The sequence below is a fragment of the Coregonus clupeaformis genome, chromosome 9 (assembly GCF_020615455.1).
Source record: "Coregonus clupeaformis isolate EN_2021a chromosome 9, ASM2061545v1, whole genome shotgun sequence".
Classification (NCBI taxonomy): Eukaryota; Metazoa; Chordata; class Actinopteri; order Salmoniformes; family Salmonidae; genus Coregonus; species Coregonus clupeaformis.
Window position 1 is genome coordinate 8,442,282 of NC_059200.1, and position 25,855 is coordinate 8,468,136.

A 25,855-nucleotide genomic window follows, 5' to 3' on the forward strand; every position below is an offset into this window, starting at 1 on the left:
ACTGCAAATTGACGCCAAGAAGCCCAAACAGATATAATATTTGACTAAAACATAATCCTTTCACACCTTCCTTACATTTGTATACGATCACGTGTCTCTCTATTATGCGTGGGAATACTTGGGAACAGATTGCCAAAAATGTAAATCAGTTGGAGCTGATTTCCTGGTGTTTTTAAAGTATTTTATGTCCAACAATGAAAATTATAAGAATTATAAAAACAATTTTGCTCAGAAAACATGGGGGGCCAAATAAAACCGCCAGTTGGGGAGACCTGGTGTAGGGTGTGGGGGTCCGTGGATGGCTTTTGACCACTTCTTTGGATTCCTCATGTCTTACTTATTGTTAGAAAAAAGTTTGGTCCAAATCAGATGTTAGGTACTATCATTATTTAATATTATATGAATCCTATAAATTAAAAGGGCTCAAGAGTGAAGGAGGGATGGGGGAGAGAGATCAACATATATTTCATCAAAATAATGTTTACAGAATGCTTATCTTATCTGTTTCTAACTACAGAAACGATTACAGAACAATCAGAGATGGTGGGTGTAATGGCTTGCTGAAATGACATTGAACGACCCCTATAGTAGTGAGGGTTGAGGGTATTGTAGTCCTATGGAGCCAAGAGGGTTGTGGATGATGCATCTATGAGAGGCAGCAGGGAAGCTTCAGTGGGACTTGGCTCTGGGCCCTTTAAGTCAGCTCTGCTGGGTTGATTCCCCTCAATCTCTTCCTTATAAGGTGCCCCTCTCCTCTGTCCCCAGACAAACCTACTATGGGTGGACACACATCAGCTCCACAGCTGGCTCTCTACCATGGATGTGCTAGCACTGAACAGTGTGGAAAAATACAAGCTACAGTATGTCCATGGAGAGCCTAGAATCAGTCCCAGGCATTGTAGATGACTCATAGTAATGGTGGGACAACTATAGTCCAAATACATACACCCTGACTCATACACATGCTGAGCACATTATCTGTGATTGATGAATGTCTGAACGTGTCTCCCTTTCCTCTTTGTGGTCGCTGTGAGGGCAACCCAACAGCTTACATGACCTTGGTTTTCAGAGGAATGTTCCATAAACAGTACCAGTCCAAAGTTTTAGAACACTTACTCATTCCAGGGGTTATCTTTATTTTTTTACTATTTTCTACATTGTAGAATAATAGTGAAGACATCAAAACTGTCACGACTTCCTCCGAAGCTGCCTCCCCTCCTTGTTCGGGCAGGCTTCGGCATTCATCGTCACCGGCCTTCTACCCACTGCCGCTCCATATCTCATCATTCCATTTGTCTTGTCTTGTCAATTACACACACCTGGTTCATATTTCCCTCATTAGTACGTGTTTAAGTGTTCCCCTGCCCCCTTGTCCTTGTGGGTGATTGTTCATTGTGAGGATTAGTAGCTCGGTTGAGCTCAGTATTTTGTATTGCCGGGGTATTTTCCCCGTGTGCATGTTTGTTCAGGTGCGCCTGTTTTGCGCACTGGACTGGTTAGGCTGGATTACGGAATAAACTCTGTATTCTGTGATTTACCCTCCTGCGCATCACAAAAACTATGAAATAACACATATGGAATCATATAGTAACCAAAGAAGTGTTAAATAAATCAAAATATATTTGAGATTTGAGATTCTTCAAATAGCCACCCAGAGGAGATCTGCATGGAGGAATGGGCCAAAATACCAGCAACATTGGGTGAAAACCTTGTGAAGACTTACAGAAAACGTTTGACCTGTGTCATTGCCAACAAAGGGTATATAACAAAGTATTGAGAAACTTTTGTTATTGACCAAATACTTATTTTCCACCATAATTTGCAAATAAATTCATTAAAAATCCTACAATGTGATTTTCTGGAGAAAATTTTTCTCATTTTGTCTGTCATAGTTGACGTGTACCTATGATGAAAATTACAGGCCTCTCTCATCTTTTAAAGTGGGAGAACTTGCACAATTGGTGGCTGACTAAATACTTTTTTTCCCCACTGTATGCTGAGCACTTGTTTGCTTCTTTTCCTCCACTCTGCCGTCCGACTCATCCCAAGGCATCTCAATTGTGTTGAGGTCGGGGGATTGTGGAGGCCAGGTCATCTGATGCAGCACTCCATCACTCTCCTTCTCGGTAAAATAGCCCTTGCACAGCCTGGAGGTGTGTTGGGTCATTGTCCTGTTGAAAAACAAATGATAGTCCCACTAAGCCCAAACCAGATGGGATGGCGTATCGCTGCAGAATGCTTTGGTAGCCATGCTGGTTAAGTGTACCTTGAATTCTAAATATATCACAAACAGTGTCACTAGCAAAGCACCCCCACACCATAACACCTCCTCCTCCTTCCTTTACGGTGGGAACTACACATGCGGATATAATCCGTTCACCCACACGTGTCACACAAAGACACAGCGGTTGAACCAAAAATCTCAAATTTGGACACCAGACCAAAGGACAAATTTCCACCGGTCTAATGTCCATTGCTTGTGTTTCTTGGCCCAAGCAGGTCTCTTCTTATTATTGGTGTCCTTTAGTAGTGGTTTCTTTGCAGCAATTTGACCATGACGGCCTGATTCACACTGTCCCCTCTGAACAGTTGATGTTGAGATGTGTCTGTGACTTGAACTCTGTGAAGCATTTATTTGTGCCGCAATTTCTGAGGCTTGTAACTCTAATGAACTTATACTCTGCAACAGAGGTAACTCTCGGTCTTCCATTCCTGTGGCGGTCCTCATGAAAGCCAGTTTCATCATAGCGCTTGATGGTTTTTGCGACTGCACTTGAAGAAACTTTCAAAGTTCTTGACATTTTCCATATTGACTGACCTTCATGTCTTAAAGTAATGATGGACTGTCATTTCTCTTTGCTTATTTGAGCTGTTCTTGCCATTATATGGACTTGGTCTTTTACCAAATAGGGCTATCTTCTGTACACCCCCCTACCTTGTCACAACACAACTGATTGGCTCCAACGCATTAAGAAGGAAATAAATTCCACAAATTATCTTTTAACAAGGCAAACCTGTTAATTGAAATGCATTCCAGGTGACTACCTCATGAAGCTGGTTGAGAGAATGTGAAGCGTGTGCAAAGCTGTCATCAAGGCAAAGGGTGGCTATTTGAAGAATCTCAAATATTGTCACGTTTGTTGAGTAAAGGATTGGACCAAGGTGCAGCGTGGTATGTGTACATGTTTAATGTTAATAAGAAACACTCGACAAAATAACAAAGCAACTGAACGTGAAGTTCTAAAGGCTATACATCAAACAAGCCAAACACACAGAAACAAGATCCCACAACTAAAGGCAGGCAAAATGGCTGCCTAAGTATGATCCCCAATCAGAGACAACGATCGACAGCTGCCTCTCATTGGGAACCACACCCGGCCAACATAGATCTAAACATACTAGATCTACACATAGATATTCACACCCTGACCAAACCAACTAGAGATCACTATGTCAGGGCGTGACAGTAACCCCCCAACACAAAGGTGCGGACTCCGGCCGCAAAACTGACTCGGTGGCGGCTCCGGCTCCGGGCGCGACGTCACCCTTACTGTCGTCTCCTTTTCTGGCTCCCCATTGCACACCTGGTCCGGTTTGGACCCCGGCGCGATGCTTCCCCTCTCAGTCCTCCCACGATGCACCAAGCCCTGTCTGGACGCTGGAGAGGGGCTGACGTCTGGGCCTGGACCGGCAATCCTCCCGTGATGCACCAAGCCCTGTCTGGACCCTGGTGTGGGAGGCCCCGACCCTGAAGAGGGGTTGATGTCTGGTTCTGGCTCTGCAGTCCTCCCGCAATGCACCAAGTCCTGTCTGGAACCTGGTGTGGGAGAGTAGACGACCGGACCCGGACTAGGCACCGGTGGAGCGGACTGCTCTGGCACTGGAGTGGAGCCGCTGACCGGAGCTGAACTGGACCCTGGTGGAGCGGACTGCTCTGGCTCTGGACTGGAGCAGCTGACCGGGGCTGGACTAGGCACCGGTGGAGCGGACTGCTCTGGCATTGGACTGGAGCAGCTAACCGGAGCTGGACTAGGCACCGGTGGAGCGGACTGCTCTGGCACTGGAGTGGAGCAGCTGACCGGAGCTGGACTAGGCACCGGTGGAACGGACTGCTCTGACCCTGGACTGGACCGTACCAGGCTGGGGACACGCACCACTAGTCTGGTGCGAGGAGCAGGCACGGGCCGTACAGGACTGGAGACACGCACCACTGGTTTGGTGCGGGAAGCAGGTACGGGGCATACCGGGCTGGCGACACGCACCACTGGTTTGGTGCGTGGAGCAGGAACGGGCCGTACATGGCTGGAGACACGCACCACTGGTTTGGTGCGTGGAGCAGGAACGGGCCGTACAGGACTGGAGACACGCACCACTGGTTTGGTGCGGGAAGCAGGTATGGGGCGCACCGGGCTGGTGACACACACCACTGGTTTAGTGCGAGGAGCTGGCACGGGCCGTACATGGCTGGAGACACGCACCACTGGTTTGGTGCGAGGAGCAGGCACGGGCCGTACCGGACTGGAGACACGCACCACTAGTCTGGTGCGAGGAGCAGGCACGGGCCGTACAGGACTGGAGACACGCACCACTGGTTTGGTGCGGGAAGCAGGTACGGGGCATACCGGGCTGGCGACACGCACCACTGGTTTGGTGCGTGGAGCAGGAACGGGCCGTACATGGCTGGAGACACGCACCACTGGTTTGGTGCGTGGAGCAGGAACGGGCCGTACAGGACTGGAGACACGCACCACTGGTTTGGTGCGGGAAGCAGGTATGGGGCGCACCGGGCTGGTGACACACACCACTGGTTTAGTGCGAGGAGCTGGCATGGGCCGTACATGGCTGGAGACACGCACCACTGGTTTGGTGCGAGGAGCAGGCACGGGCCGTACCGGACTGGAGACACGCACCACTGGTTTGGTGCGAGGAGCAGGCACGGGCCGTACCGGACTGGGGACACGCACCACGGGTCTGTGAAGGCGCCCTGGCGGCACAGTGCGCAATGCCGGCGCATAGCCTGGTGCCTGCACGTTCACACGCTCCTCAAAGCGAGTGCGGGGAGTTGGCTCTGCTCTGCAACCTGGCTTCGCCAGCCTCTGCTCTAAGTACTGAGCTCTCTGCTGCTGAAGGGTTAACTCCTCTCTCAGCTTCTCCTGTTGCCTGGCCAACTCCTCTCTCAGTGCATCCACTGACTCCTTCTTCCTGTGAGCCTCCTGTAGCGCCTCCCTCTGAAGGGAGAACTCCTGCTCCCTCTGAGCTAACAGCCCCCGCAATGTGGTGGTCTCCTCTCTCAGACTGCTGAGCTGCAGGTCTTGGAGGGCCTCTACTATAGCGGCCTCCTCCTCCTCCACAGTCAGCCTTTTCACGGCCTCCTGCTGCTTCGTCGACCACCCCGTGTGCCCTCCCAAAAAATTGTCTTGGGGTTGCCTCTCGGGCCTCCTTCGTCGTTGTGCACTTCGGATTCGCCGTTTATCCTTTCTCGCTGTCTCCGTCTGCTCCCAAGGAAGGCGATCCATACCTGCCTGGATCTCTTCCCAAGTCCAGGATCCCTTACCGTCCAAAATATCCTCCCATGTCCATGTTGTCTGCTCTTCCTGTTCACGCTGCTTGGTCCCTTGGTGGTGGGATCTTCTGTCACGTTCGTTGAGTAAAGGATTGGACCAAGGTGCAGCATGGTATACGTACATGTTTAATGTTAATAAGAAACACTCAACAAAATAACAAAGCAACTGAACGTGAAGTTCTAAAGGCTATACATCAAACAAGCCAAACACACAGAAACAAGATCCCACAACTAAAGGTAGGCAAAATGGCTGCCTAAGTATGATCCCCAATCAGAGACAACGATCAACAGCTGCCTCTGATTGGGAACCACACCCGGCCAACATAGATCTAAACATACTAGATCTACACATAGATATTCACACCCTGACCAAACCAACTAGAAATCACTATGTCAGGGCGTGACAAATATAAAATATATTTTGATTTGTTTAACACTTTTTTGGTTACTACATGATTCCATATGTGTTATTTAATAGTTTTGATGTCTTCACTATTATTCTACAACATAAAAAATAGTAAAAATAAAGAAAAACCTTTGAATGAGTAGGTGTGTCCAAGCTTTCGACTGGTAGTGTAGTTCACATACACATAGTATGTTCTGTACACATCTGCTCTGTGTGTTCTGCAACACACACACACACACACACACACACACACACACACAAACAGACATCAATGACATGTTTCAGCATGTAGAGAGGGGATAAGGATCTTACCTTGCCTCGGTACCTCATCCTGTCCTAGCTTAGTGTTTGCTGATCTCCCTCTCTGGTCCTTGGTGCCTCTGGAGTCAGTGGTCCTCCCTCCACGTCAGGAAGACTCCCTACGTGTTCTAGTTAGTAGCTCATCTAACTCTCTCTGTCCATGTGCAATAGATCCAGATTACAGTTACTCTCTCCTTCTTCTCTCTCTCGCACACAGTACAGTATACCTTCTCTGTTTCTGTCAGTCTGTTTCTCTCTTCCAAACACACACGTACACACCCTCACCACGCTCTCCCTCTCTCTCTCTGTTCTCTCTGTCCGCCCTGCTACCATATGAGGACAAAACACACAGCGTCAAGCCTAAATACCAGCAGTTCAACTTGTTTACACCTTCAGCCCGGTAGTCCCATTGACAGGTCAAGAAAACATCCTCTCCTTCATTAGTCCGCAAGTCCTTAAATCACCGATCTGAAACACAGGCTGTAACTCCAATCACGCGTCACACATTTGGACCAGAGCAACTTCCAAAAAAGAAAAGAGAGAAAAGACGAGGGAAAGTATGCTGTCTGAGCAGAACCAAAGAATAGAGGGCAGAGAGAAGGAAGAGTTCAAAAGGTTTGGAAAAATATGCTAACAGCCCATGGACATTAACAAAACATGTAATCGCTCTGAAACTATAAAGAAAAAGTTACAAGCAGAAGTCACATGACGAGCCCTGAGTGCATTATTTCCCTCCCTCCTTCCCTCCCTCCTTCTTGTCTTCTCTTCTCCCACAAGCTGAGACATATTCATTGGAGATGACAGCAATAGAACTGTCACACCAAAAAGATTAATTTCATCCCTAACCCTCTCCTTGGCTCTCTTCCCGTCCATGAAAAGAAACAGTCCATATGTTTGTAGGCTACGGCTATATGTTCACACATTTTGTGAGTGTGTGTTAGTGAAAACTATATCCCCTAACCCCTCATGTACAGTACACACAGAGTGGAGCAGCAGTACACTTATTTGACAGTCTCTTTCACCCTACAGTGGCTTCACCCCCTGACAGGGTTGGTAAGGCCAAGGTCACTGGTCTCAGTTTGAGGACAGCAATCGCTATTGTCCGCCTCCACCTCTGTTCTGATTCCAGTTACTATCATTTAAAAACCCAACACCCCTCCATAGTCCCCTCTCTCTCTTTGCCAACATCATCAGATATCCAGCCTTGTGGAATTTGAATAATGTTTTCCAGACGGAGCCTCTCTCTCTCCCCATCTGAACAGAGTCACTTAAGGGCAGTGTGCAGAACAGTGAGATCCAATATCTCTCCACCCAGACCCATCCTAAGGGACCCACAGTGCATGCTACGCTCTCCACCCCCTTTTCACTCAATAACAATAAACAACTATTTTGGATGTGTTTTACAAATGCTTTAAAATACTTGTTTTGAAAGGCACCCCAACACTTTTTGACATAACCCAATAGAGCCTAAATAACTTCATGATCTTCATCTAGGCCTATCCTCCCTACCATGTTCAGTCCTTATCATAGTAGCATAGACTGTTGACCGACTGACTCTAATTTATGAAATGACAGTTAATTGCATTGACAACTCAAAAACAGCAACATTGTGCATGATACTGTAGCCTAGCCTATATCTCCAACGACTAGACATTCTGACAAAAGCTAGATGCAACAGCATTGATAGGCTTTAGGCCTATGCCTATAGTCTGTTATGCTCTTTCCCCTCATTGTGTTTTAACTGGTGCATTTTCCATCACTGGCATGATGAGTCATGGAGGAATGATAACAATCATTTGGGGCGGGGAACACTGAGCGAGGCCAGGGGGGATTATCACACTGGATGTCATTCCCACACACACACAAGCACGTGCACACATGCACATTCAAACACATGCAGGTATGTACGCACACACAGGTATGCACTCACCCTCACACATGCACACACACACACAGTTTATACATCAAATATTCATAGGAAGACCAGACGGACGGCAGTGTTACATCAGTAACACAAACACATACACACAGGTACACACACACACACACAATGCATGTGTGGTGACAGCGTAAAAGAGGTAGGCTAATGAGTATCAGGTATAATCCCTGGCACAGAGCAGTAAGCTCATCGTTATCTACATGCCAACACTTGCTAGACTCCTTTTTTTTTCTCTCTCCCTTTCTATCCCCCTTTATGCTGCCACCTATACTCCATTTCACCCAGTCTGTTATTGTATTATAAAGCACTGACGCTTAAACAGTGTTCTGTGAGAGAAGTGCTTTGTCCAGAGAAAAGTTCCAGGTGTATTAATAGAAAATTGTGAGGTTGTGTAAACAGCAACCTATGTATGTGGCTCTGTCTTGTCCACTGGTTCCCAACCTTTTTCGCTTACTGTACCACCAACTGAATTTTGCTCTTCCCGGAGTACCCCTGAATGTGCATTTTACCAGTAAACCTATGGTCTCATGAGTGTTCTCAAGTACCCCCTGTGGATAGGCCAAGGAACCCCAGGGGTCCTAGTACCCCTGGTTGGGAACCACTGGTCTAGTCTATGAGTCTACAGTATCACACATCTTCTCCTGCTTGCTGTCCATCTGTGTTGGATTCCCACAGCCCCCATCTTCTCTTTCTCCCTCTCCTTTACTCCCCCTCCTTACCTCCACTCACCCTCAGCTGTCTCAGGCCCCCTCTCCCTGACAAAACACTGGAGCTGTTCCTCTGAAACCTCACACACTCCCTACAAAGGCCTATGTTTAGGGCTGGGTGGTATACCATATTTGACTATATACTGGTATTGATGCATGGACCGGTTTGGGTTTTCACTTTACCTTCTATAATGGTATTTGAATGTATGGTTAGTTAAATGTGATATGCCATGTGTAAAGTAAATTTTTGTAGTTTAAACCGCTACTTGAGTCATCCCTCTCCACTCTCTCGCTCTCTCTATCCATGAAGCTTTCCACACAGACTTAGCCCCGCCCCCTGTCACTCAAAGAGCGCATTTGTTGTTGCTTGACCACAAGACACTTCCATTAAGTCTGCATTGTCAATACAGCACATGCAACAATGTTGATGACAATGATGCTGCTTCCACTTTGCTTCTTAATATAAATCCACAAGCATTCTATAATTACACTATTAGTTTGTGTTTCCTACATCTGCAAACAGTCTTTTCATAGCAAGTTTTAGCTCAATCATGTTAGCTAGCTAATAAATGTCAGAGGAAACGTAGCTAACTAATACAGCCTGATACCAGTGATGGTGTAGGCCTAAATCAGCATGTTGGTTGTGCAACAGTATCTTATAACAAAGAAGAATAGGTGAAGCATGAATATGTTGGCTACATGAAGAAACATTTAATGTAGCCAAATATTATAGGGTCCCCTAGGAAACACTGACCAGCACTTTGGTTCCTACCCTGTTGCAATAACTCCTCCCTGGCATTTTCATTTGTTGTCATGTCAAACAACCCTGTATTCAATATGCCCACTACCATTTATATTGTGGCATACTAGGGGGTTTGATCAAGACGTTTACACAGATCAGACACAGACACAAGTGTGATGCCTCAGTTTCAAGGGTGTTTATTTAAAACAATAAAGAAAAAGAAAATAAACCTGTCTCCTCCAGGAGACCTCTTCCGGGTTACCGCCTTCTGGGCTCCGGGGAATGCTGTCTCCTCTGGGGTAGAACACCGAGCCCCTCGGTTCTAGCAGACCGTGAGGACGTCTATCCGGTAGCAACCTCTCACTACCTCCAACCCTCCCGTGTGCTACCCTCCTGGCAGCCTTATGGGCCCCGTATGGCTGGTGAGCATTCAGCCCCTTGATTACTCACCAGCCTCAATCAGCCCCAATTAGTACTGGCCGGAGGACCCGTCGATACCTGGCACGTCCAGCAGAGGGAGCCACCACCGCGTGATATAGACTGTCTGTCACCAGGCCTCGACGAGTCTCCCCCTGGTGGGGTGTTCCTCCCCATCGTGTACCTGGGACAGGATGTCCCCTAGTCCCGTGTCGCAGGCATCTGTCTGCACCAGCATCGGTGCCTGGAAATCGGGCGTCACGAGAATCGGATGGGAGCACAGGGCTTCCTTCAGGTGGCTGAACGCCGCTTCGGCCTCATCCAACAACTTCACTGTTCTTCGGGAGGCGGGCCCTGGTCAGATCGGTAAGGAGGGAGGCTATAGCCGCAAAGTTGGGGATAAACCGGCTATAGTATCCCGCCAGCCCCAGGAAGGACTTCACCTGTGTCTTGGTGCGGGGGAACGGGCCAGTCACGAACCGCCTGGACCTTCCTCTCCTGGGGCTTGATATTCCCCTGTCCGATCAAATACCCCAGGTACTCCACCTCCTCGAACCCCAGCTTGCATTTCTTGGGATTCGCTGTCAACCCGGCTTGCCTGAGCGCATCCAGTACCGCCTGGAGGCGCGTCAGGTGCTCTTCCCAACCTTGGCTGTGGATGATGATGTCATCCAAATAGGCCGCTGCGTTGGTGGGGTCGGAGGATGTTGGTGGGGTCGGAGGACTCGGTCCATCAGGCGCTGGAACGTGGGCGGGGCTCCATGGAGACCGAACGGGAGGACCCGGTATTGGTATAAGCCGTCCAGTGTCGAGAATGCTGTCTTCTTCCGGGAGGAGGCTGCCAAGGGTACCTGCCAATATCCCTTGGTCAGGTCCAGGGTGCTGATGTACCGGGCCTTTCCCAACCGGTCGATGAGCTCGTCCAACCTCGGCATGGGGTGGGCGTCAAACAAACTGATGTCGTTCACCCCCCGGAAGTCATTGCAGAAACTCAGACTACTGTGCAGTTTGGGCACCAACACGATGGAGCTGCACCATGCGCTGTGGGAAACCTCAATGACTCCCATCCTCAGCATAGCCTCCAGCACCTGCTTCACGGCTTTCCTTCAGGCATCCGGTATGGCCTCTTTCGTACCGTTTCTCCGGGCCGGGTGCGGACGTGGTGTTCAATGACGGTCATTCGGCTCGGCTTCTCGGAAAACACGGCGCTGTTCCGATCGATCAGCTCCCGTAGCGCTTGCTTCTAGGCCGGTCCGAGGTCCTCATTGCTTGCGACCACCCCTGGTCCCGTCGATATCCCGGGTTTTGACCACAACACGGCCAAGGCTGTCCTCACGTGCCACATCTTCAATAGGTTCACGTGGTAAATCTGTTGGGGTTTCCGTCTCCCCGGCTGCCGTACGCGGTAATTTACGGGTCCCAGCTTCACCGTCACCTTGTACGGCCCGTGCCATGTTGTGCCAAGAACTTACTTTCTGCGGTGGGGATTAAAACTAGCACCTTGTCACCCACATGGAACTCTCGGGGCTGGGTACCCCGATTGTAGACCTTGGCTTGGGCGCACTGGGCCTTCTCCATATGTTCCCTTACCACTGGCCATATGGCTGTCATCCACTCCCTCATCGTCTCTACGTGTTCCACCATGCTGCGTAAGGGGGTCGGCTGGGCTTCCCACACCTCCTTGGCAAGATCCAGTAGGCCGCGTGGTCTCCTCCCGTAGAATAGTTCAAAAGGGGAAAACCCAGTGGAGGCCTGGGGCACTTCTCGGATCGAGAACATCAAGTTGGGTAGTAGCTGGTCCCAGTTCTTCCAGTCCCGCTCGATGACCTTCCGCAGAATTTGTTTGAGCTTATTGAACTGTTCGATGAGCCCATCCATCTGCAGGTGAAAGACGGAGGTCCGCATCTGCTTTATCTGTAGGACAGCACACAAATCTTTCATTAGTCGGGACATGAACTCGATACCTTGGTCAGTCAGGATCTCGTTCGGCTGAATAGGTGGAACACCTCCCGGGTGATTCCCTTGGAGACTGCCGCCCATAGGGGAATGGCCTCGGGATATCAGGTGGCATAATCTACTATACAGTGGGGAAAAAATGTATTTAGTCAGCCACCAATTGTGCAAGTTCTCCCACTTAAAAAGATGAGAGAGGCCTGTCATTTTCATCATAGGTACACGTCAACTATGAGTGGCGCAGTGGTCTAAGGCACTGCATCGCAGTGCTAACTGTGCCACTAGAGATCCTGGTTCGAATCCAGGCTCTGCCGGGACCGGGAGACTCATGGGCGGCGCACAATTGGCCCAGCGTCGTCCAGGGTAGGGGAGGGAATGGCCGGCAGGGATGTAGCTCAGTTGATAGAGCATGGCGTTTGCAACGCCAGGGTTGTGGGTTCGATTCCCACGGGGGGTCAGTATAAAAATAAAAAAATGTATTCACTAACTGTAAGTTGCTCTGAATAAGAGTGTCTGCTAAATGACTAAAATGTAAATGTAAAAAATGAGGAAAAAAAATCCAGAAAATCACATTGTAGGATTTTTTATGAATATATTTGCAAATTATGGTGGAAAATAAGTATTTGGTCAATAACAACAATTTCTCAATACTTTGTTATATACCCTTTGTTGGCAATGACACAGGTCAAATGTTTTCTGTAAGTCTTCACAAGGTTTTCACACACTGTTGCTGGTATTTTGGCCCATTCCTCCATGCAGATCTCCTCTAGCAGTGATGTTTTGGGGCTGTCGCTGGGCAACACGGACTTTCAACTCCCTCCAAAGATTTTCTATGGGGTTGAGATCTGGAGACTGGCTAGGCCACTCCAGGACCTTGAAATGCTTCTTACGAAGCCACTCCTTCGTTGCCCGGGCGGTGTGTTTGGGATCATTGTCATGCTGAAAGACCCAGCCACGTTTCATCTTCAATGCCCTTGCTGATGGAAGGAGGTTTTCACTCAAAATCTAACAATACATGGCCCCATTCATTCTTTCCTTTACACGGATCAGTCGTCCTGGTCCCTTTGCAGAAAAACAGCCCCAAAGCCTGATGTTTCCACCCCCATGCTTCACAGTAGGTATGGTGTTCTTTGGATGCAACTCAGCATTCTTTGTCCTCCAAACACGACGAGTTGAGTTTTTACCAAAAAGTTCTATTTTGGTTTCATCTGACCATATGACATTCTCCCAATCCTCTTCTTGATCATCCAAATGCACTCTAGCAAACTTCAGACGGGCCTGGACATGTACTGGCTTAAGCAGGGGGACACGTCTGGCACTGCAGGATTTGAGTCCCTGGCGGCGTAGTGTGTTACTGATGGTAGGCTTTGTTACTTTGGTCCCAGCTCTCTGCAGGTCATTCACTAGGTCCCCCCGTGTGGTTCTGGGATTTTGCTCACCGTTCTTGTGATCATTTTGACCCCACGGGGTGAGATCTTGCGTGGAGCCCCAGATCGAGGGAGATTATCAGTGGTCTTGTATGTCTTCCATTTCCTAATAATTGCTCCCACAGTTGATTTCTTCAAACCAAGCTGCTTACCTATTGCAGATTCAGTCTTCCCAGCCTGGTGCAGGTCTACAATTTTGTTTCTGGTGTCCTTTGACAGCTCTTTGGTCTTGGCCATAGTGGAGTTTGGAGTGTGACTGTTTGAGGTTGTGGACAGGTGTCTTTTATACTGATAACAAGTTCAAACAGGTGCCATTAATACAGGTAACGAGTGGAGGACAGAGGAGCCTCTTAAAGAAGAAGTTACAGGTCTGTGAGAGCCAGAAATCTTGCTTGTTTGTAGGTGACCAAATACTTATTTTCCACCATAATTTGCAAATAAATTCATTAAAAATCCTACAATGTGATTTTCTGGATTTTTTTTCCTCAATTTGTCTGTCATAGTTGACGTGTACCTATGATGAAAATTACAGGCCTCTCTCATCTTTGGGAGAACTTGCACAATTGGTGGCTGACTAAATACTTTTTTCCCCCATTGTAACCAGGATGTACCTGTGTTTTTACCAGGGGGCCCACTATGTCCATGGCGATGCGTTCAAACAGCACACTGATGATCGGTAGGGGAACCAGCGGGTTTCGGAAGTGTGCTTTTGAGGCGGTGATTTGACACTCCGGGCAGCTGCGGCAATAGTCTTCCACGGCCCGCCTCATCCCTGGCCAGTGGAATCGGGCGGTGATCTGTTCCCGGGTCTTCTCCTTTCCCAGGTGCGCCCTCAACAAATGGATGTGGGCCAGCTGAAGCACGGTTCCGACGTACCGGCAGGGCAGCAACAGCACCTCTCAAAATTCCCCCTGTTCATGCGACACCTGATACAACAGGTTATTTTTTATTTGGAAATGGGGGTATCGCCAGTTATCACCCCCGGAAGAAGCTGGCCATCCACCGTTATCGCTTGGGCAGCGGTGGCTTTCAAGTGCGGATCCTCCCACTGGGCAGTCCCAAACTGTGTCCTCAGGGGGCTCAGGGCAAGTGTCTCGGCGGGCCCCTTGAAATCGAGGAGGGGGAGCATAGGCTGTAGACACAGGGTTGGCAACCGCTTGCTTCCGGGCCACGCAGGCGACGGTCCATCCCCGCTCTCGTCGGTCACCGGCTCATACTATTTTTCCCAGCTCGTGCCTCCACAGTGCCGCGAACAGCAGACAATCTTGTCCCACGAGGAGGGGTACCTGCAACTCAGATATGGCACCCACCACCATCTGGCAGCTCCCTTGTGGCGTCACGATGGTGGCCTGAGACAGACATCTCCTCACCACGGTCGCTCGGATGGGCCAGCAGGCGCACTTGTACAACCGTTACCACACTCCTGTAATCCAACAGAGCGTGGGTGTCATGACCGTCGACTTTCACCGGGACCATGGGTGCTGGTAGTTCGCTGTGGGCCCAACAGGAGGTGACGTAGTTTACTGAGTGGCCCAGCTTGTCTCCGGGGCCCGCTGATGGCATCAACTACTCCCGACCCGGACAATTCCATGCGAGGTGTTCCTGGGCACCACACTCAAAACACCTCCTTTGGTCTTCATCCACCTGGCGGCGGCGGCGGCGGCGGGTAGACTCTCTCCCAGGAGTCTCTCCACGGGTCTGCAGTCCTTTAGCCCGGCTGACTGTCAGATTGGGGAGTACGGTGGTGGGGTCATCCTTCTGTTCCCTCCGACGGCTCTCAGACTCGGCCTGTGTCCACTTCAGCAGGGCCTCGGTATTCTGGTGCGTCTCCACTGCTCCCAAGAGGTCCTCCAAGGTCTGGGGCGTGCGTAGGCTCGCCGCCCTCTTCATGTCATGAGGTAGCGCCCGTAAGAAGCGATCCATGACCACTTTGTCGATAACAGGGAGGGTGGCTACGTCGGTTATGAGCCATGCCCTGGTGATGCGCAGTAGGTCGCTCATCTGGGCTCGGGGGGAAGCGTCGGCAACGAACCTCCAGTTGTGGACCAGTTGGGCCCGACGTGCCAGGCTGTACCCGTAGCGGCTGAGTACCTCCCTCTTGAGACAGGCGTAGTTAGCCGCCTGTTCAGTGTTGAGGTCATAATACGCCTTTGGACGTCTCCGGACAGGCACGGGTCCAGCAGACTCACCCATTTCACCTTCGGCTATCCTTCACGGAGTGCTGTCCGTTCGAATGTGCAGAGGTACAGTACCAGTCAAAATTTTAGACACACCTACTCATTCAAGAGTTTTTCTTTATTTGTACTATTTTCTACATTGAACAATAATAGTGAAGACATCAAAACTATGAAATAACACATATGGAATCATGTAGTAACCAAAAAAGTGTTCAACAAATCAAAGTATATTTTATATTTGAAATTCTTCAAATAGCCACCCTTGGCCTTGATGACCGCTTTGCACACTCTTGGCATTCTCTCAACCAGCTTCACCTGGAATGCTTTTCCAACAGTCTTGAAGGAGTTCCCACATATGCTTAGCACTTGTTGGCTGCTTTTCCTTCACTCTGCCGTCCGACTCATCCCAAACCATCTCAATTGGGTTGAAGTCGGGGGATTGTGGAGGCCAGGTCATCTGATGCAGCACTCCATCACTCTCCTTCTTGGTAAAATAGCCCTTACACAGCCTGGAGGTGTGTTTTGGGTCATTGTCCTGTTGAAAAATAAATGATAGTCCCACTAAGCCCACAACAGATGGGATGGCATATCGCTGCAGAATGCTGTGGTAGCCATGCTGGTTAAGTGTGCCTTGAATTCTAAATAAATCACAGACAGTGTCACTAGCAAAGCACCCCCACACCATAACACCTCCTCCTCCATGCTTTACGGTGGGAAATACACATGTGGAGATCATCCGTTCACACACACCGCGTCTCACAAAGACACAGCGGTTGTAACCAAAAATCTCCAATTTGGACTCCAGACCAAAGGACACATTTCCACCGGTCTAATGTCCATTCCTCATGTTTCTTGGCCCAAGCAAGTCTCTTCTTCTTATTGGTGTCCTTTAGTAATGGTTTCTTTGCAGCAATTCGACCATGAAGGCCTGATTCGCACAGTCTCCTCTGAACAATTGATGTTGAGATGTGTCTGTTACTTGAACTCTGAAGCATTTATTTGGGCTGCAATTTCTGAGGCTGGTAACTCTAATGAACTTAGCCTCTGCAGCAGAGGTAACTCTGGGTCTTCCATTCCTGTGGCGGTCCTCAGGAAAGCCAGTTTCATCATAGCGCTTGATGATTTTTGTGAATGAACTTGAAGAAACTTTCAAAGTTTTTTTTTTTTTAGGTGTTCTTGCCATAATATGGACTTGGTCTTTTACCAAATAGGGCTATCGTCTGTATACCACCCCCCCACCCCCCCCACCCCCCGCCTTGTCACAACACAACTGATTGGCTCAAACGCATTAAGAAGAAAATAAGTTCCACAAATTAGCTTTTAAGAAGGCACACCTGTTAATTGAAATGCATTCCAGGTGACTACCTCATGAAGCTGGTTGAGAGAATGCCAAGAGTGTGCAAAGCTGTCATCAAGGCAAAGGGTGGCTATTTGAAGAATCTCAAATATAACATATATTTTGAATTGTTGAACCCTTTTTTGGTTACTACATGATTCCATGTGTTATTTCATAGTTTTGATGTCTTCACTATTATTCTACAATGAAAAAAATAGTAAAAATAAAGAAAAACCCTTGAATGAGTAGGTGTGTCCAAACTTTTGACTGGTAGTGTAGGTCTCGGTGTCGTCATCCTCCGTTAGCTTGATTAAAAACTGATTGGGATACGATTCGGTCTGCGTTTCTCACCGCAGCTTCCTGAGGTCCTCAAGCAGGCAGACATTCTGTAGACGCTGTTCTTCCAGCGTTCCTGAATGTCCTTTTGCGCTTGTTTGGCCCGAATGAACTGAGCTATCAACTCGTCCATGCTGATACTGCGTAAACGTCAACCCTGGTCTGACCACGTTGTCAGACTTGCCCATGTTCTCCACCACTTGTGGCAGACCAGGCGGTTTGATCAAGACGTTTAAACAGATCAGACACGGACACAAGTGTGATGCCTCAGTGTCAAGGGTGTTTATTTAAAACAATAAAGAAAAGAAAAGAAAAGAAACCGGTCTCCTGGAGTTACCGCCTTCTGGGCTCCGGGGAATGCTGTCTCCTCTTGGGTAGAACACCGAGCCCCTCGGTTCTAGCAGACCGTGAGGACGTCTATCCGGTAGCAACCTCTCACTACCTCCAACCCTCCCGTGTGCTGCCCTCCTGGCAGCTTTATGGGCCCCGTACGGCTGATGAGCATTCAGGCCCTTGATTACTCGAGTGATGTAGACTCTGTCTGTCACCAGGCCTCGATGAGTCTCCCCCTGGTGGCTTGTCCGTGGTATGCCACAACATTCCAACTATTGAATTAGAATAAACATTATATTTCCATGATTCCAACAGTTCACCCAAGGTTTTTGATCTATATCGCAAATAAAATCGCAATTGCAACATTTTGTTAAAAATAAGGCCTAGATGATTTGCCCATATCGTGCAGCCCTACGTGGCAGTGTGGAAATTGTCTCAAATGAGTGCAGGAAATGCAGAAATTTATGAAAATGCAGGAAATAATTTTTGCTTCAAGTTGAATTGAACAGTATAAAACAATCAGAATGGAGAATGAACCATTGAAATCACTTTGTTGCCACCCTAGGGTCATGCACTACTCATAAAGCAAATTTAGAACTTTTATTACTCAAAAACAGACAATTCTGTCAGACCGTCAATAATACTGTGATATGATATTTTGGCCATTTGGCCCAGCCCTAATTTCCCTGAGTGTCATTCACTTTCCCTGTCCATGGGATTGTACTCCAGGGACCCTCAGTGCAACACTTCATATACAGTGAGGGAAAAAAGTATTTGATCCCCTGCTGATTTAGTACGTTTGCCCACTGACAAAGAAATGATCAGTCTAAAACTTTAATGGTAGGTTTATTGACAGTGAGAGACAGAATAACAACAACAAAATCCAGAAAAACTCATGTCAAAAATGTTATAAATTGATTTGCATTTTAATGAGGGAAATAAGTATTTGACCCCCTCTCAATCAGAAAGATGTCTGGCTCCCAGGTGTATTTTATACAGGTAACGAGCTGAGATTAGGAGCACACTCTTAAAGGGAGTGCTCCTAATCTCAGTTTGTTACCTGTATAAAAGACACCTGTCCACAGAAGCAATCAATCAATCAGATTCCAAACTCTCCACCATGGCCAAGACCAAAGGGCTCTCCGAGGATTGTAGACCTACACAAGGCTGGAATGGGCTACAAGACCATCGCCAAGCAGCTTGGTGAGAAGGTGACAACAGTTGGTGCGATTATTCGCAAATGGAAGAAACACAAAAGAACTGTCAATCTCCCTCGGCCTGGGGCTCCATGCAAGATCTCACCTCGTGGAGTTGCAATGATCATAAGAACGGTGAGGAATCAGCCCAGAACTACACGGGAGGATCTTGTCAATGATCTCAAGGCAGCAGGGACCATAGTCACCAAGAAAACAATTGGTAACACACTATGCCGTGAAGGACTGAAATCCTGCAGCGCCCACAAGTTCCCCCTGCTCAAGAAAGCACATATACATGCCCGTCTGAAGTTTGCCAATGAACATCTGAATGATTCAGAGGAGAACTGGGTGAAAGTGTTGTGGTCAGATGAGACCAAAATAGAGCTCTTTGGCATCAACTCAACTCGCCATGTTTGGAGGAGGAGGAATGCTGCCTATGACCCCAAGAACACCGTCCCCACCGTCAAACATGGAGGTGGAAACATTATGCTTTGGGGGTGTTTTTCTGCTAAGGGGACAGGACAACTTCACCGCATCAAAGGGACGATGGACGGGGCCATGTACCGTCAAATCTTGGGTGAGAACCTCCTTCCCTCAGCCAGGGCATTGAAAATGGGTCGTGGATGGGTATTCCAGCATGACAATGACCCAAAACACACGGCCAAGGCAACAAAGGAGTGGCTCAAGAAGAAGCACATTAAGGTCCTGGAGTGGCCTAGCCAGTCTCCAGACCTTAATCCCATAGAAAATCTGTGGAGGGAGCTGAAGGTTTGAGTTGCCAAATGTCAGCCTCGAAACCTTAATGACTTGGAGAAGATCTGCAAAGAGGAGTGGGACAAAATCCCTCCTGAGATGTGTGCAAACCTGGTGGCCAACTACAAGAAACGTCTGACCTCTGTGATTGCCAACAAGGGTTTTGCCACCAAGTACTAAGTCATGTTTTGCAGAGGGGTCAAATACTTATTCCCTCATTAAAATGCAAATCAATTTATAACATTTTTGACATGCGTTTTTCTGGATTTTTTTGTTGTTATTCTGTCTCTCACTGTTCAAATAAACTTACCATTAAAATTATAGACTGATCATTTCTTTGTCAGTGGGCAAACGTACAAAATCAGCAGGGGATCAAATACTTTTTTCCCCTCACTGTATGTGCTTCCATCAGACTTATGTAGATTTAGCCTAAATTATGCAAACTCTTTATATAAGTCGCATTGTGGGGTTGTGGTTTCGGGAAACCACCATGGTTTGCCTTAAAACAGGAAGTGGCAGAGAGGAGAGGAGGAAGAGAGCTCAGATCAGGTACCTGTGCATCAATACAGACATTGTGTGGTATGCCTAAAAATACGACATGGCTCATGCAAACACAAGCAACAAACAACACAACAACAACAGATGCACTGTAGGCCTAGAGCCAACAAGCAACTGAGTGACCCTATGCACTGCAGTTTAGTAACTTTAGTTCACACAACAGAGGGCATGGTCATATTTAACAAGCTAATAAGAAGCTGGATCATTTTATAGGGAGCTTGACCTTGGCATTACAGTTGCATTTTTGGTGACATTCCACAGCTGACTGAAATATGTCAGATAATGATGCACCACACAAAGAGAAAACATCATATCATCTTCCAGTGAGGAGGCTCATTCCAAGGTCAAGATGATCTAACAGAGGAGGCTAGCACAGTCCACACTAGGGTTGAATATTTTCCCGGTATTTTACAAATGTCCCATCCCGGGAATAAATCACTTTTCTCCCAGGTAACTCGGTATTTCCCGCCAAAACCAGAAGTGTCGTTCAAAAGCATTATAAAGCATATAAATATGTCTGGATTTGATTAGAGCTTTGGTCAGCATGAAAATTCAAACCTGATGCTACCTGAGCCTGATGAGCCATACATTAAATACATTTTATGAGCCCTACGTTAACGATATTTCATGAGCCCAAACCCAAAAAGCCAAAATTATTGTGCCATGATCCAATACATATATGATATAGGCTACTGCACATTATGCACGACAGAAAAACATAAAAGCCCATAGATGTACAGTGACTTGCAAAAGTATTCAGCCCCTTGGCATTTTTCCTATTTTGTTGCCTTACAACCTGGAATTACAATGGATTTTGGGGGGTTTGTATCAATTGATTTACACAACATGCCTACCACTTTGAAGATGCTAAATATTTTTTGGGGTGAAACAAACAAACAATAAGACAAAAAAACTGAAAACTTGAGCGTGCAAAACTATTCACCCCCCCAAAGTCAATACTTTGTAGAGCCACCTTTCGCAGCAATTACAGCTGCAAGTCTCTTGGGGTATGTCTCTATAAGCTTGGCACATCTAGCCACTGGGATTTTTGCCCATTCTTCAAGGCAAAACTGCTCCAGCTCCTTTAAGTTGGATGGGTTCCGCTGGTGTACAGCAATCTATAAGTCATACCACATATTCTCAATTGGATTGAGGTCTGGGCTTTGACTAGGCCATTCCAAGACATTTAAATGTTTCCCCTTAAACCACTCGAGTGTTGCTTTAGTAGTATGCTTAGGGTCATTGTCCTGCTGGAAGGTGAACCTCCGTCCCAGTCTCAAATCTCTGGAAGACTGAAACAGGTTTCCCTCAAGAATTTCCCTGTATTTAGCGCCATCCATCATTCCTTCAATTCTGACCAGTTTCCCAGTCCCTGCTGATAAAAACATCCCCACAGCATGATGCTGCCACCACCATGCTTCACTGTGGGGATGGTGTTCTCGGGGTGATGAGAGGTGTTGGGTTTGCGCCAGACATAGCCTTTTCCTTGATGGTCAAAAAGCTCAATTTTAGTCTCATCTGACCAGAGTACCTTCTTCCATATGTTTGGGGAGTCTCCCACATGCCTTTTGGCGAACACCAAACGTGTTTGCTTATTTTTTTCTTTAAGCAATGGCTTTTTTATGGCCACTCTTCCGTAAAGCCCAGCTCTGTGGAGTATACGGCTTAAAGTGGTCCTATGGACAGATACTCCAATCTCCGCTGTGGAGCTTTGCAGCTCCTTCAGGGTTATCTTTGGTCTCTTTGTTGCCTCTCTGATTAATGGCCTCCTTGCCTGGTCCGTGAGTTTTGGTGCACGGCCCTCTCTTGGCAGCTTTGTTGTGGTGCCATATTCTTTCCATTTTTAAATAATGGATTTAATGGTGCTCCGTGGGATGTTCAAAGTTTCTGATATTTTTTTATAACCCAACCCTGATCTGTACTTCTCCACAACTTTGTTCCTCACCTGTTTGGAGAGCTCCTTGGTCTTCATGGTGCCGCTTGCTTGGTGGTGCCCCTTGCTTAGTGGTGTTGCAGACTCTGGGGCCTTTCAGAACAGGTGTATATATACTGAGATCATGTGACAGATCATGTGACACTTAGATTGCACACAGGTGGACTTTATTTAACTAATTATGTGACTTCTGAAGGTAATTGGTTGCACCAGATCTTATTTAGGGGCTTCATAGCAAAGGGGGTGAATACATATGCACGCACCACTTTTCCGTTATTTATTTTTTAGAATTTTTTGAAACAAGTTATTTTTTTTCATTTCACTTCACCAATTTAGACTATTTTGTGAATGTCCATTACATGAAATCCAAATAAAAATCCATTTAAATTACAGGTTGTAATGCAACAAAATAGGTAAAACGCCAAGGGGGATGAATTATTTTGCAAGGCACTGTAGCTAGCTATATGCTCTCTTGGGTAAATGAATTAAACTAGCTCCAGTAGGCTAATCTTTTTGAGTGTGAACTTTATTTACTGTACTGTATTGTATTATACTGTATTATATGGCTTGGAATTATGCACATCGTTCAAACCATGATAAAGCAGAAGAGAACATGTGATTCTGGTGCAGCACATGCGGCCTACAAAGTTACAAGTATAGGCTAGCAAATTTGATTTTAATTTTGAAATATAATAGGGCCTATTTGTATAGGCTAATTAGTAGACTGACGCATATTTACCTTTCATAATATTTCCCCTAATGTTATTAGCCTACCTCCTCTTTCTCTCTCTATTGTTGCTTCATTCCTTCCTCGCTTTCAACAGTTAAATGAAATACGTTTCGTTGTCCTTATCTTTGAAATTCTAATGACATCTTTGAATTAAAGGACTAGAATTTGATGCAGAAGGGTTTCACTTCTCTTCACAAAGATTGAATGGTTATTGGTCTGAATAAATAACTGTTACAGCCTACCGCCATCGCGGGTTTGCTCTTCTTTCAAACTACCCGTGAGTTCTATTGGCTGCTGTATTTAACATTCAGCAAAAAAAGAGCTTGCGTCCCTCTTCAAATAGTCTATTGGTATAAAGAAATGCTAAAGATATAATGTCCAGCAAGCTATTCTAGTCTAGCTTTTCCTGCATGGGACTCCAAGAGCTAAGGAGAGTTTTTTAAGGAGAGGCCAGCGGAGCACAGGTGCTTGCGTATTGCGCAAGAGACAGAGGCTATAAGTTAGAAGCTTATTATGCATAACCCATAATTAATTAGCTAAATATAAGGCTAATACTGCATTGAATTTATTACCTGAAAGAGGTAGGCTAAGACATCTATATATTGGGCTATATATCAATCTAGAACAGGATTATCTATATGGAGATGGGTAAATTAGACGCGCATTCTGTCTTTATATTACTGTTGCATAGGCTATGCTGCAGCAAATGTAGGCCTACCTTGTCACAAGAAAAAAAGTTACCATAATGAGATGCTAGGTCTAAATGCATTGTGAACTGCGCTCCATACTGAGATGGTCTGTCCCCACCCTGAGCATTGATTCATCATGCAGAGGCCATAGAAAAGCCAGATTTAATGTAATAGTTCCATTTCACGCCATGCTGTTCATATAAATAATTTATTAAAATTTACCGGTTTCTCGCAGTTATTTATCCCGGGAAAAGGGTGTGGTTTTGGCAGTAAATCTCGGTAACCGTGTTCCCACCATTCAACCCTAGTCCACACCCAGCTGGTTACCAATGGTGTAAAGTACTTAAGTAAAAATACTTTAAAGTGCTACTTAAGTAGTTTTTTTTGGTATCTGTACTTTACTTTTTATGACTACTTTTACTTTTACTTCACTACATTTGACATATTTAGCGACTTACAGGAGCAATTAGGGTTAAGTGCCTTGCTTAAGGGCACATAGACAGATTTTTCACCTAGTCGGCTCGGGGATTAGAACCAGCGACCTTTCGGTTACTGGCACAACGCTCTTACCCACTAAGCTACCTGCCGCCCCACTACATTCCTAAAGAAAATAATATACTTTTTACTCCATACATTTACTCTGACACCCAGAAGTACTTTTTGAATGTTTAGCAGGACAGGAAAATTGTCCAATTCACACACTTATCAAGAGAAAATCCCTGGTCATCCCTACTGTATCTGATCTGGCGGACTCACTAAACACAAATGCTTTGTTTGTAAATTATGTGTTGGAGTGTGTCCTTGGCTAACCGTACATTTTAAAAACAAGAAAATTGTGCCGTCTGGTTTGCTAATATAAGGAATTTGAAATGATTTATACTTTTACTTTTACTTTTGATACTTAAGTATATTTTTGCAATTACATTTACTTTTGATACATAAGTATATTTAAAACCAAATACTTTTAGACTTTTACTCAAGTAGTATTTTACTGGGTGACTTTCACTTTTACTTCAGTCATTTTCTATTAAGGTATCTTGACAATTGGGTACTTTTCCCACCACTGCTGCTTACACACAGAGACCACAGATCCCCACATACCTCCTCCATGTCCATAAGGCTTGAAGGGACATTGGAATAAAATGTTGAAATGTTATCTTACAACACGTTTTAAGTGGTTAAAAGGAGATGGGGGGGGTTACAAAAACATCACATACTTTAAATGTTTCGTGTGAAGAGATGACCATCTGCTGAAGACAGAGGCCAGAACTATAGTTTATATAGCAATATACAGCAGAGACAACAGTTTAGAATTAATGAAAACAATTGACAGGTTTGTACATAAGGCGATCTAAAAATGATGGTAGCAATAACTTCTGCTCCATTGCAAAACATTTGTTCCTCACCAATGTTCCCTCTAAACTGCGCGCGTCGGCGCGGCCACGCACCTCCTCCAGGACTGACGCACAGAAGAAATGCCATGCGGCGCAGAGACTCAAGAGATTAAATTTAAGTGAGTTCGACCCATTAGTTTGCACTATATAGATCAACGTGTTTCTGTGATCGAATCAACATTATATCAGCACCTTTTCAATGCAACAAACCAAAACAAATCTAACTTTGCAAGATTGAGTCTGTGATTTTGTTATAGGCATTGCCAGAGCGCAACGGAGTAGAATTCTATTGGAGGATGTAGCCCACGAGCGGTCTTTCAATCAATCACCCGCGAGTGAATGTATTGTAACGACCCGGTATTGTGTTCTGTGTTCGTGGGTGTGTTATCGTTCTCATGGGTGCTAGCAGGGGTTAAATATGCCAGGACAGATGGAAAGGTTGGGGGGGTATGATGGGTAATCCCGCGGGGTTTTGGAATGCTTAAATAGGGGTTACGGTCTCATCTCTCTCTCTTCTGTTCGGGACCCGTGACTTGACATGTTATATTTGTGTATGTTCGAGGTTTAGCGGCGTGGGCTGTGGCCTGAACAATAGCCCGTTCTGCCTGTACACCTGGTGCCCGTCTCTCTTTTACTTTATGACCCAGCTGGGTCATTACAGTATTTTCCAGATCAGTTTAGATCAGAGCGCAGTCCCGCACGTGTGCACATTTGTTGATATTCTTTACTAGTTAGCGAGTTATTAGCCCAGTTATAGATAACTATAGGTATGCAATGGGGAGTTACTGCTTCCTACAAGAGCACAAAACATGTAGGCTAGATTTCAAGCTGTCTTTGAAAGGCCAGTCAGGTAAAAAGCTTACTTCTTAATTAAATGGGGAGTGTTGTATTTTGAGACAAGGCTTGAATATGCAAATAAGCCAATAGGCAGAGGGGTAACCTACATTGTCTAATTCTCTGTATGGT

At 46.6% G+C, this 25,855-nt stretch overlaps 1 protein-coding gene across 6 annotated transcripts in view; it reads right to left on the minus strand.

The window, feature by feature from the left end:
• Positions 1 to 25,855, minus strand: part of LOC121573670 (unconventional myosin-Ic) — a 64,803-nt gene that overhangs the window by 37,971 nt on the left and 977 nt on the right. For 5 of the 6 annotated variants that reach the window (XR_006002076.1, XM_041885825.1, XM_041885820.1 and 2 more), the window contains exon 1: positions 6,282 to 6,941. The exons of the other annotated variant lie outside the window; for it this stretch is intronic. Coding sequence is in view for 4 of the 5 variants with exons in the window: in XM_041885825.1 (XP_041741759.1) it covers positions 6,282 to 6,299 (18 nt within the window). In the remaining variant the exon portion in view is untranslated. Of the gene's footprint in view, positions 1 to 6,281; positions 6,942 to 25,855 lie in introns of those variants that run through there. 6 annotated transcript variants of the gene reach the window in all.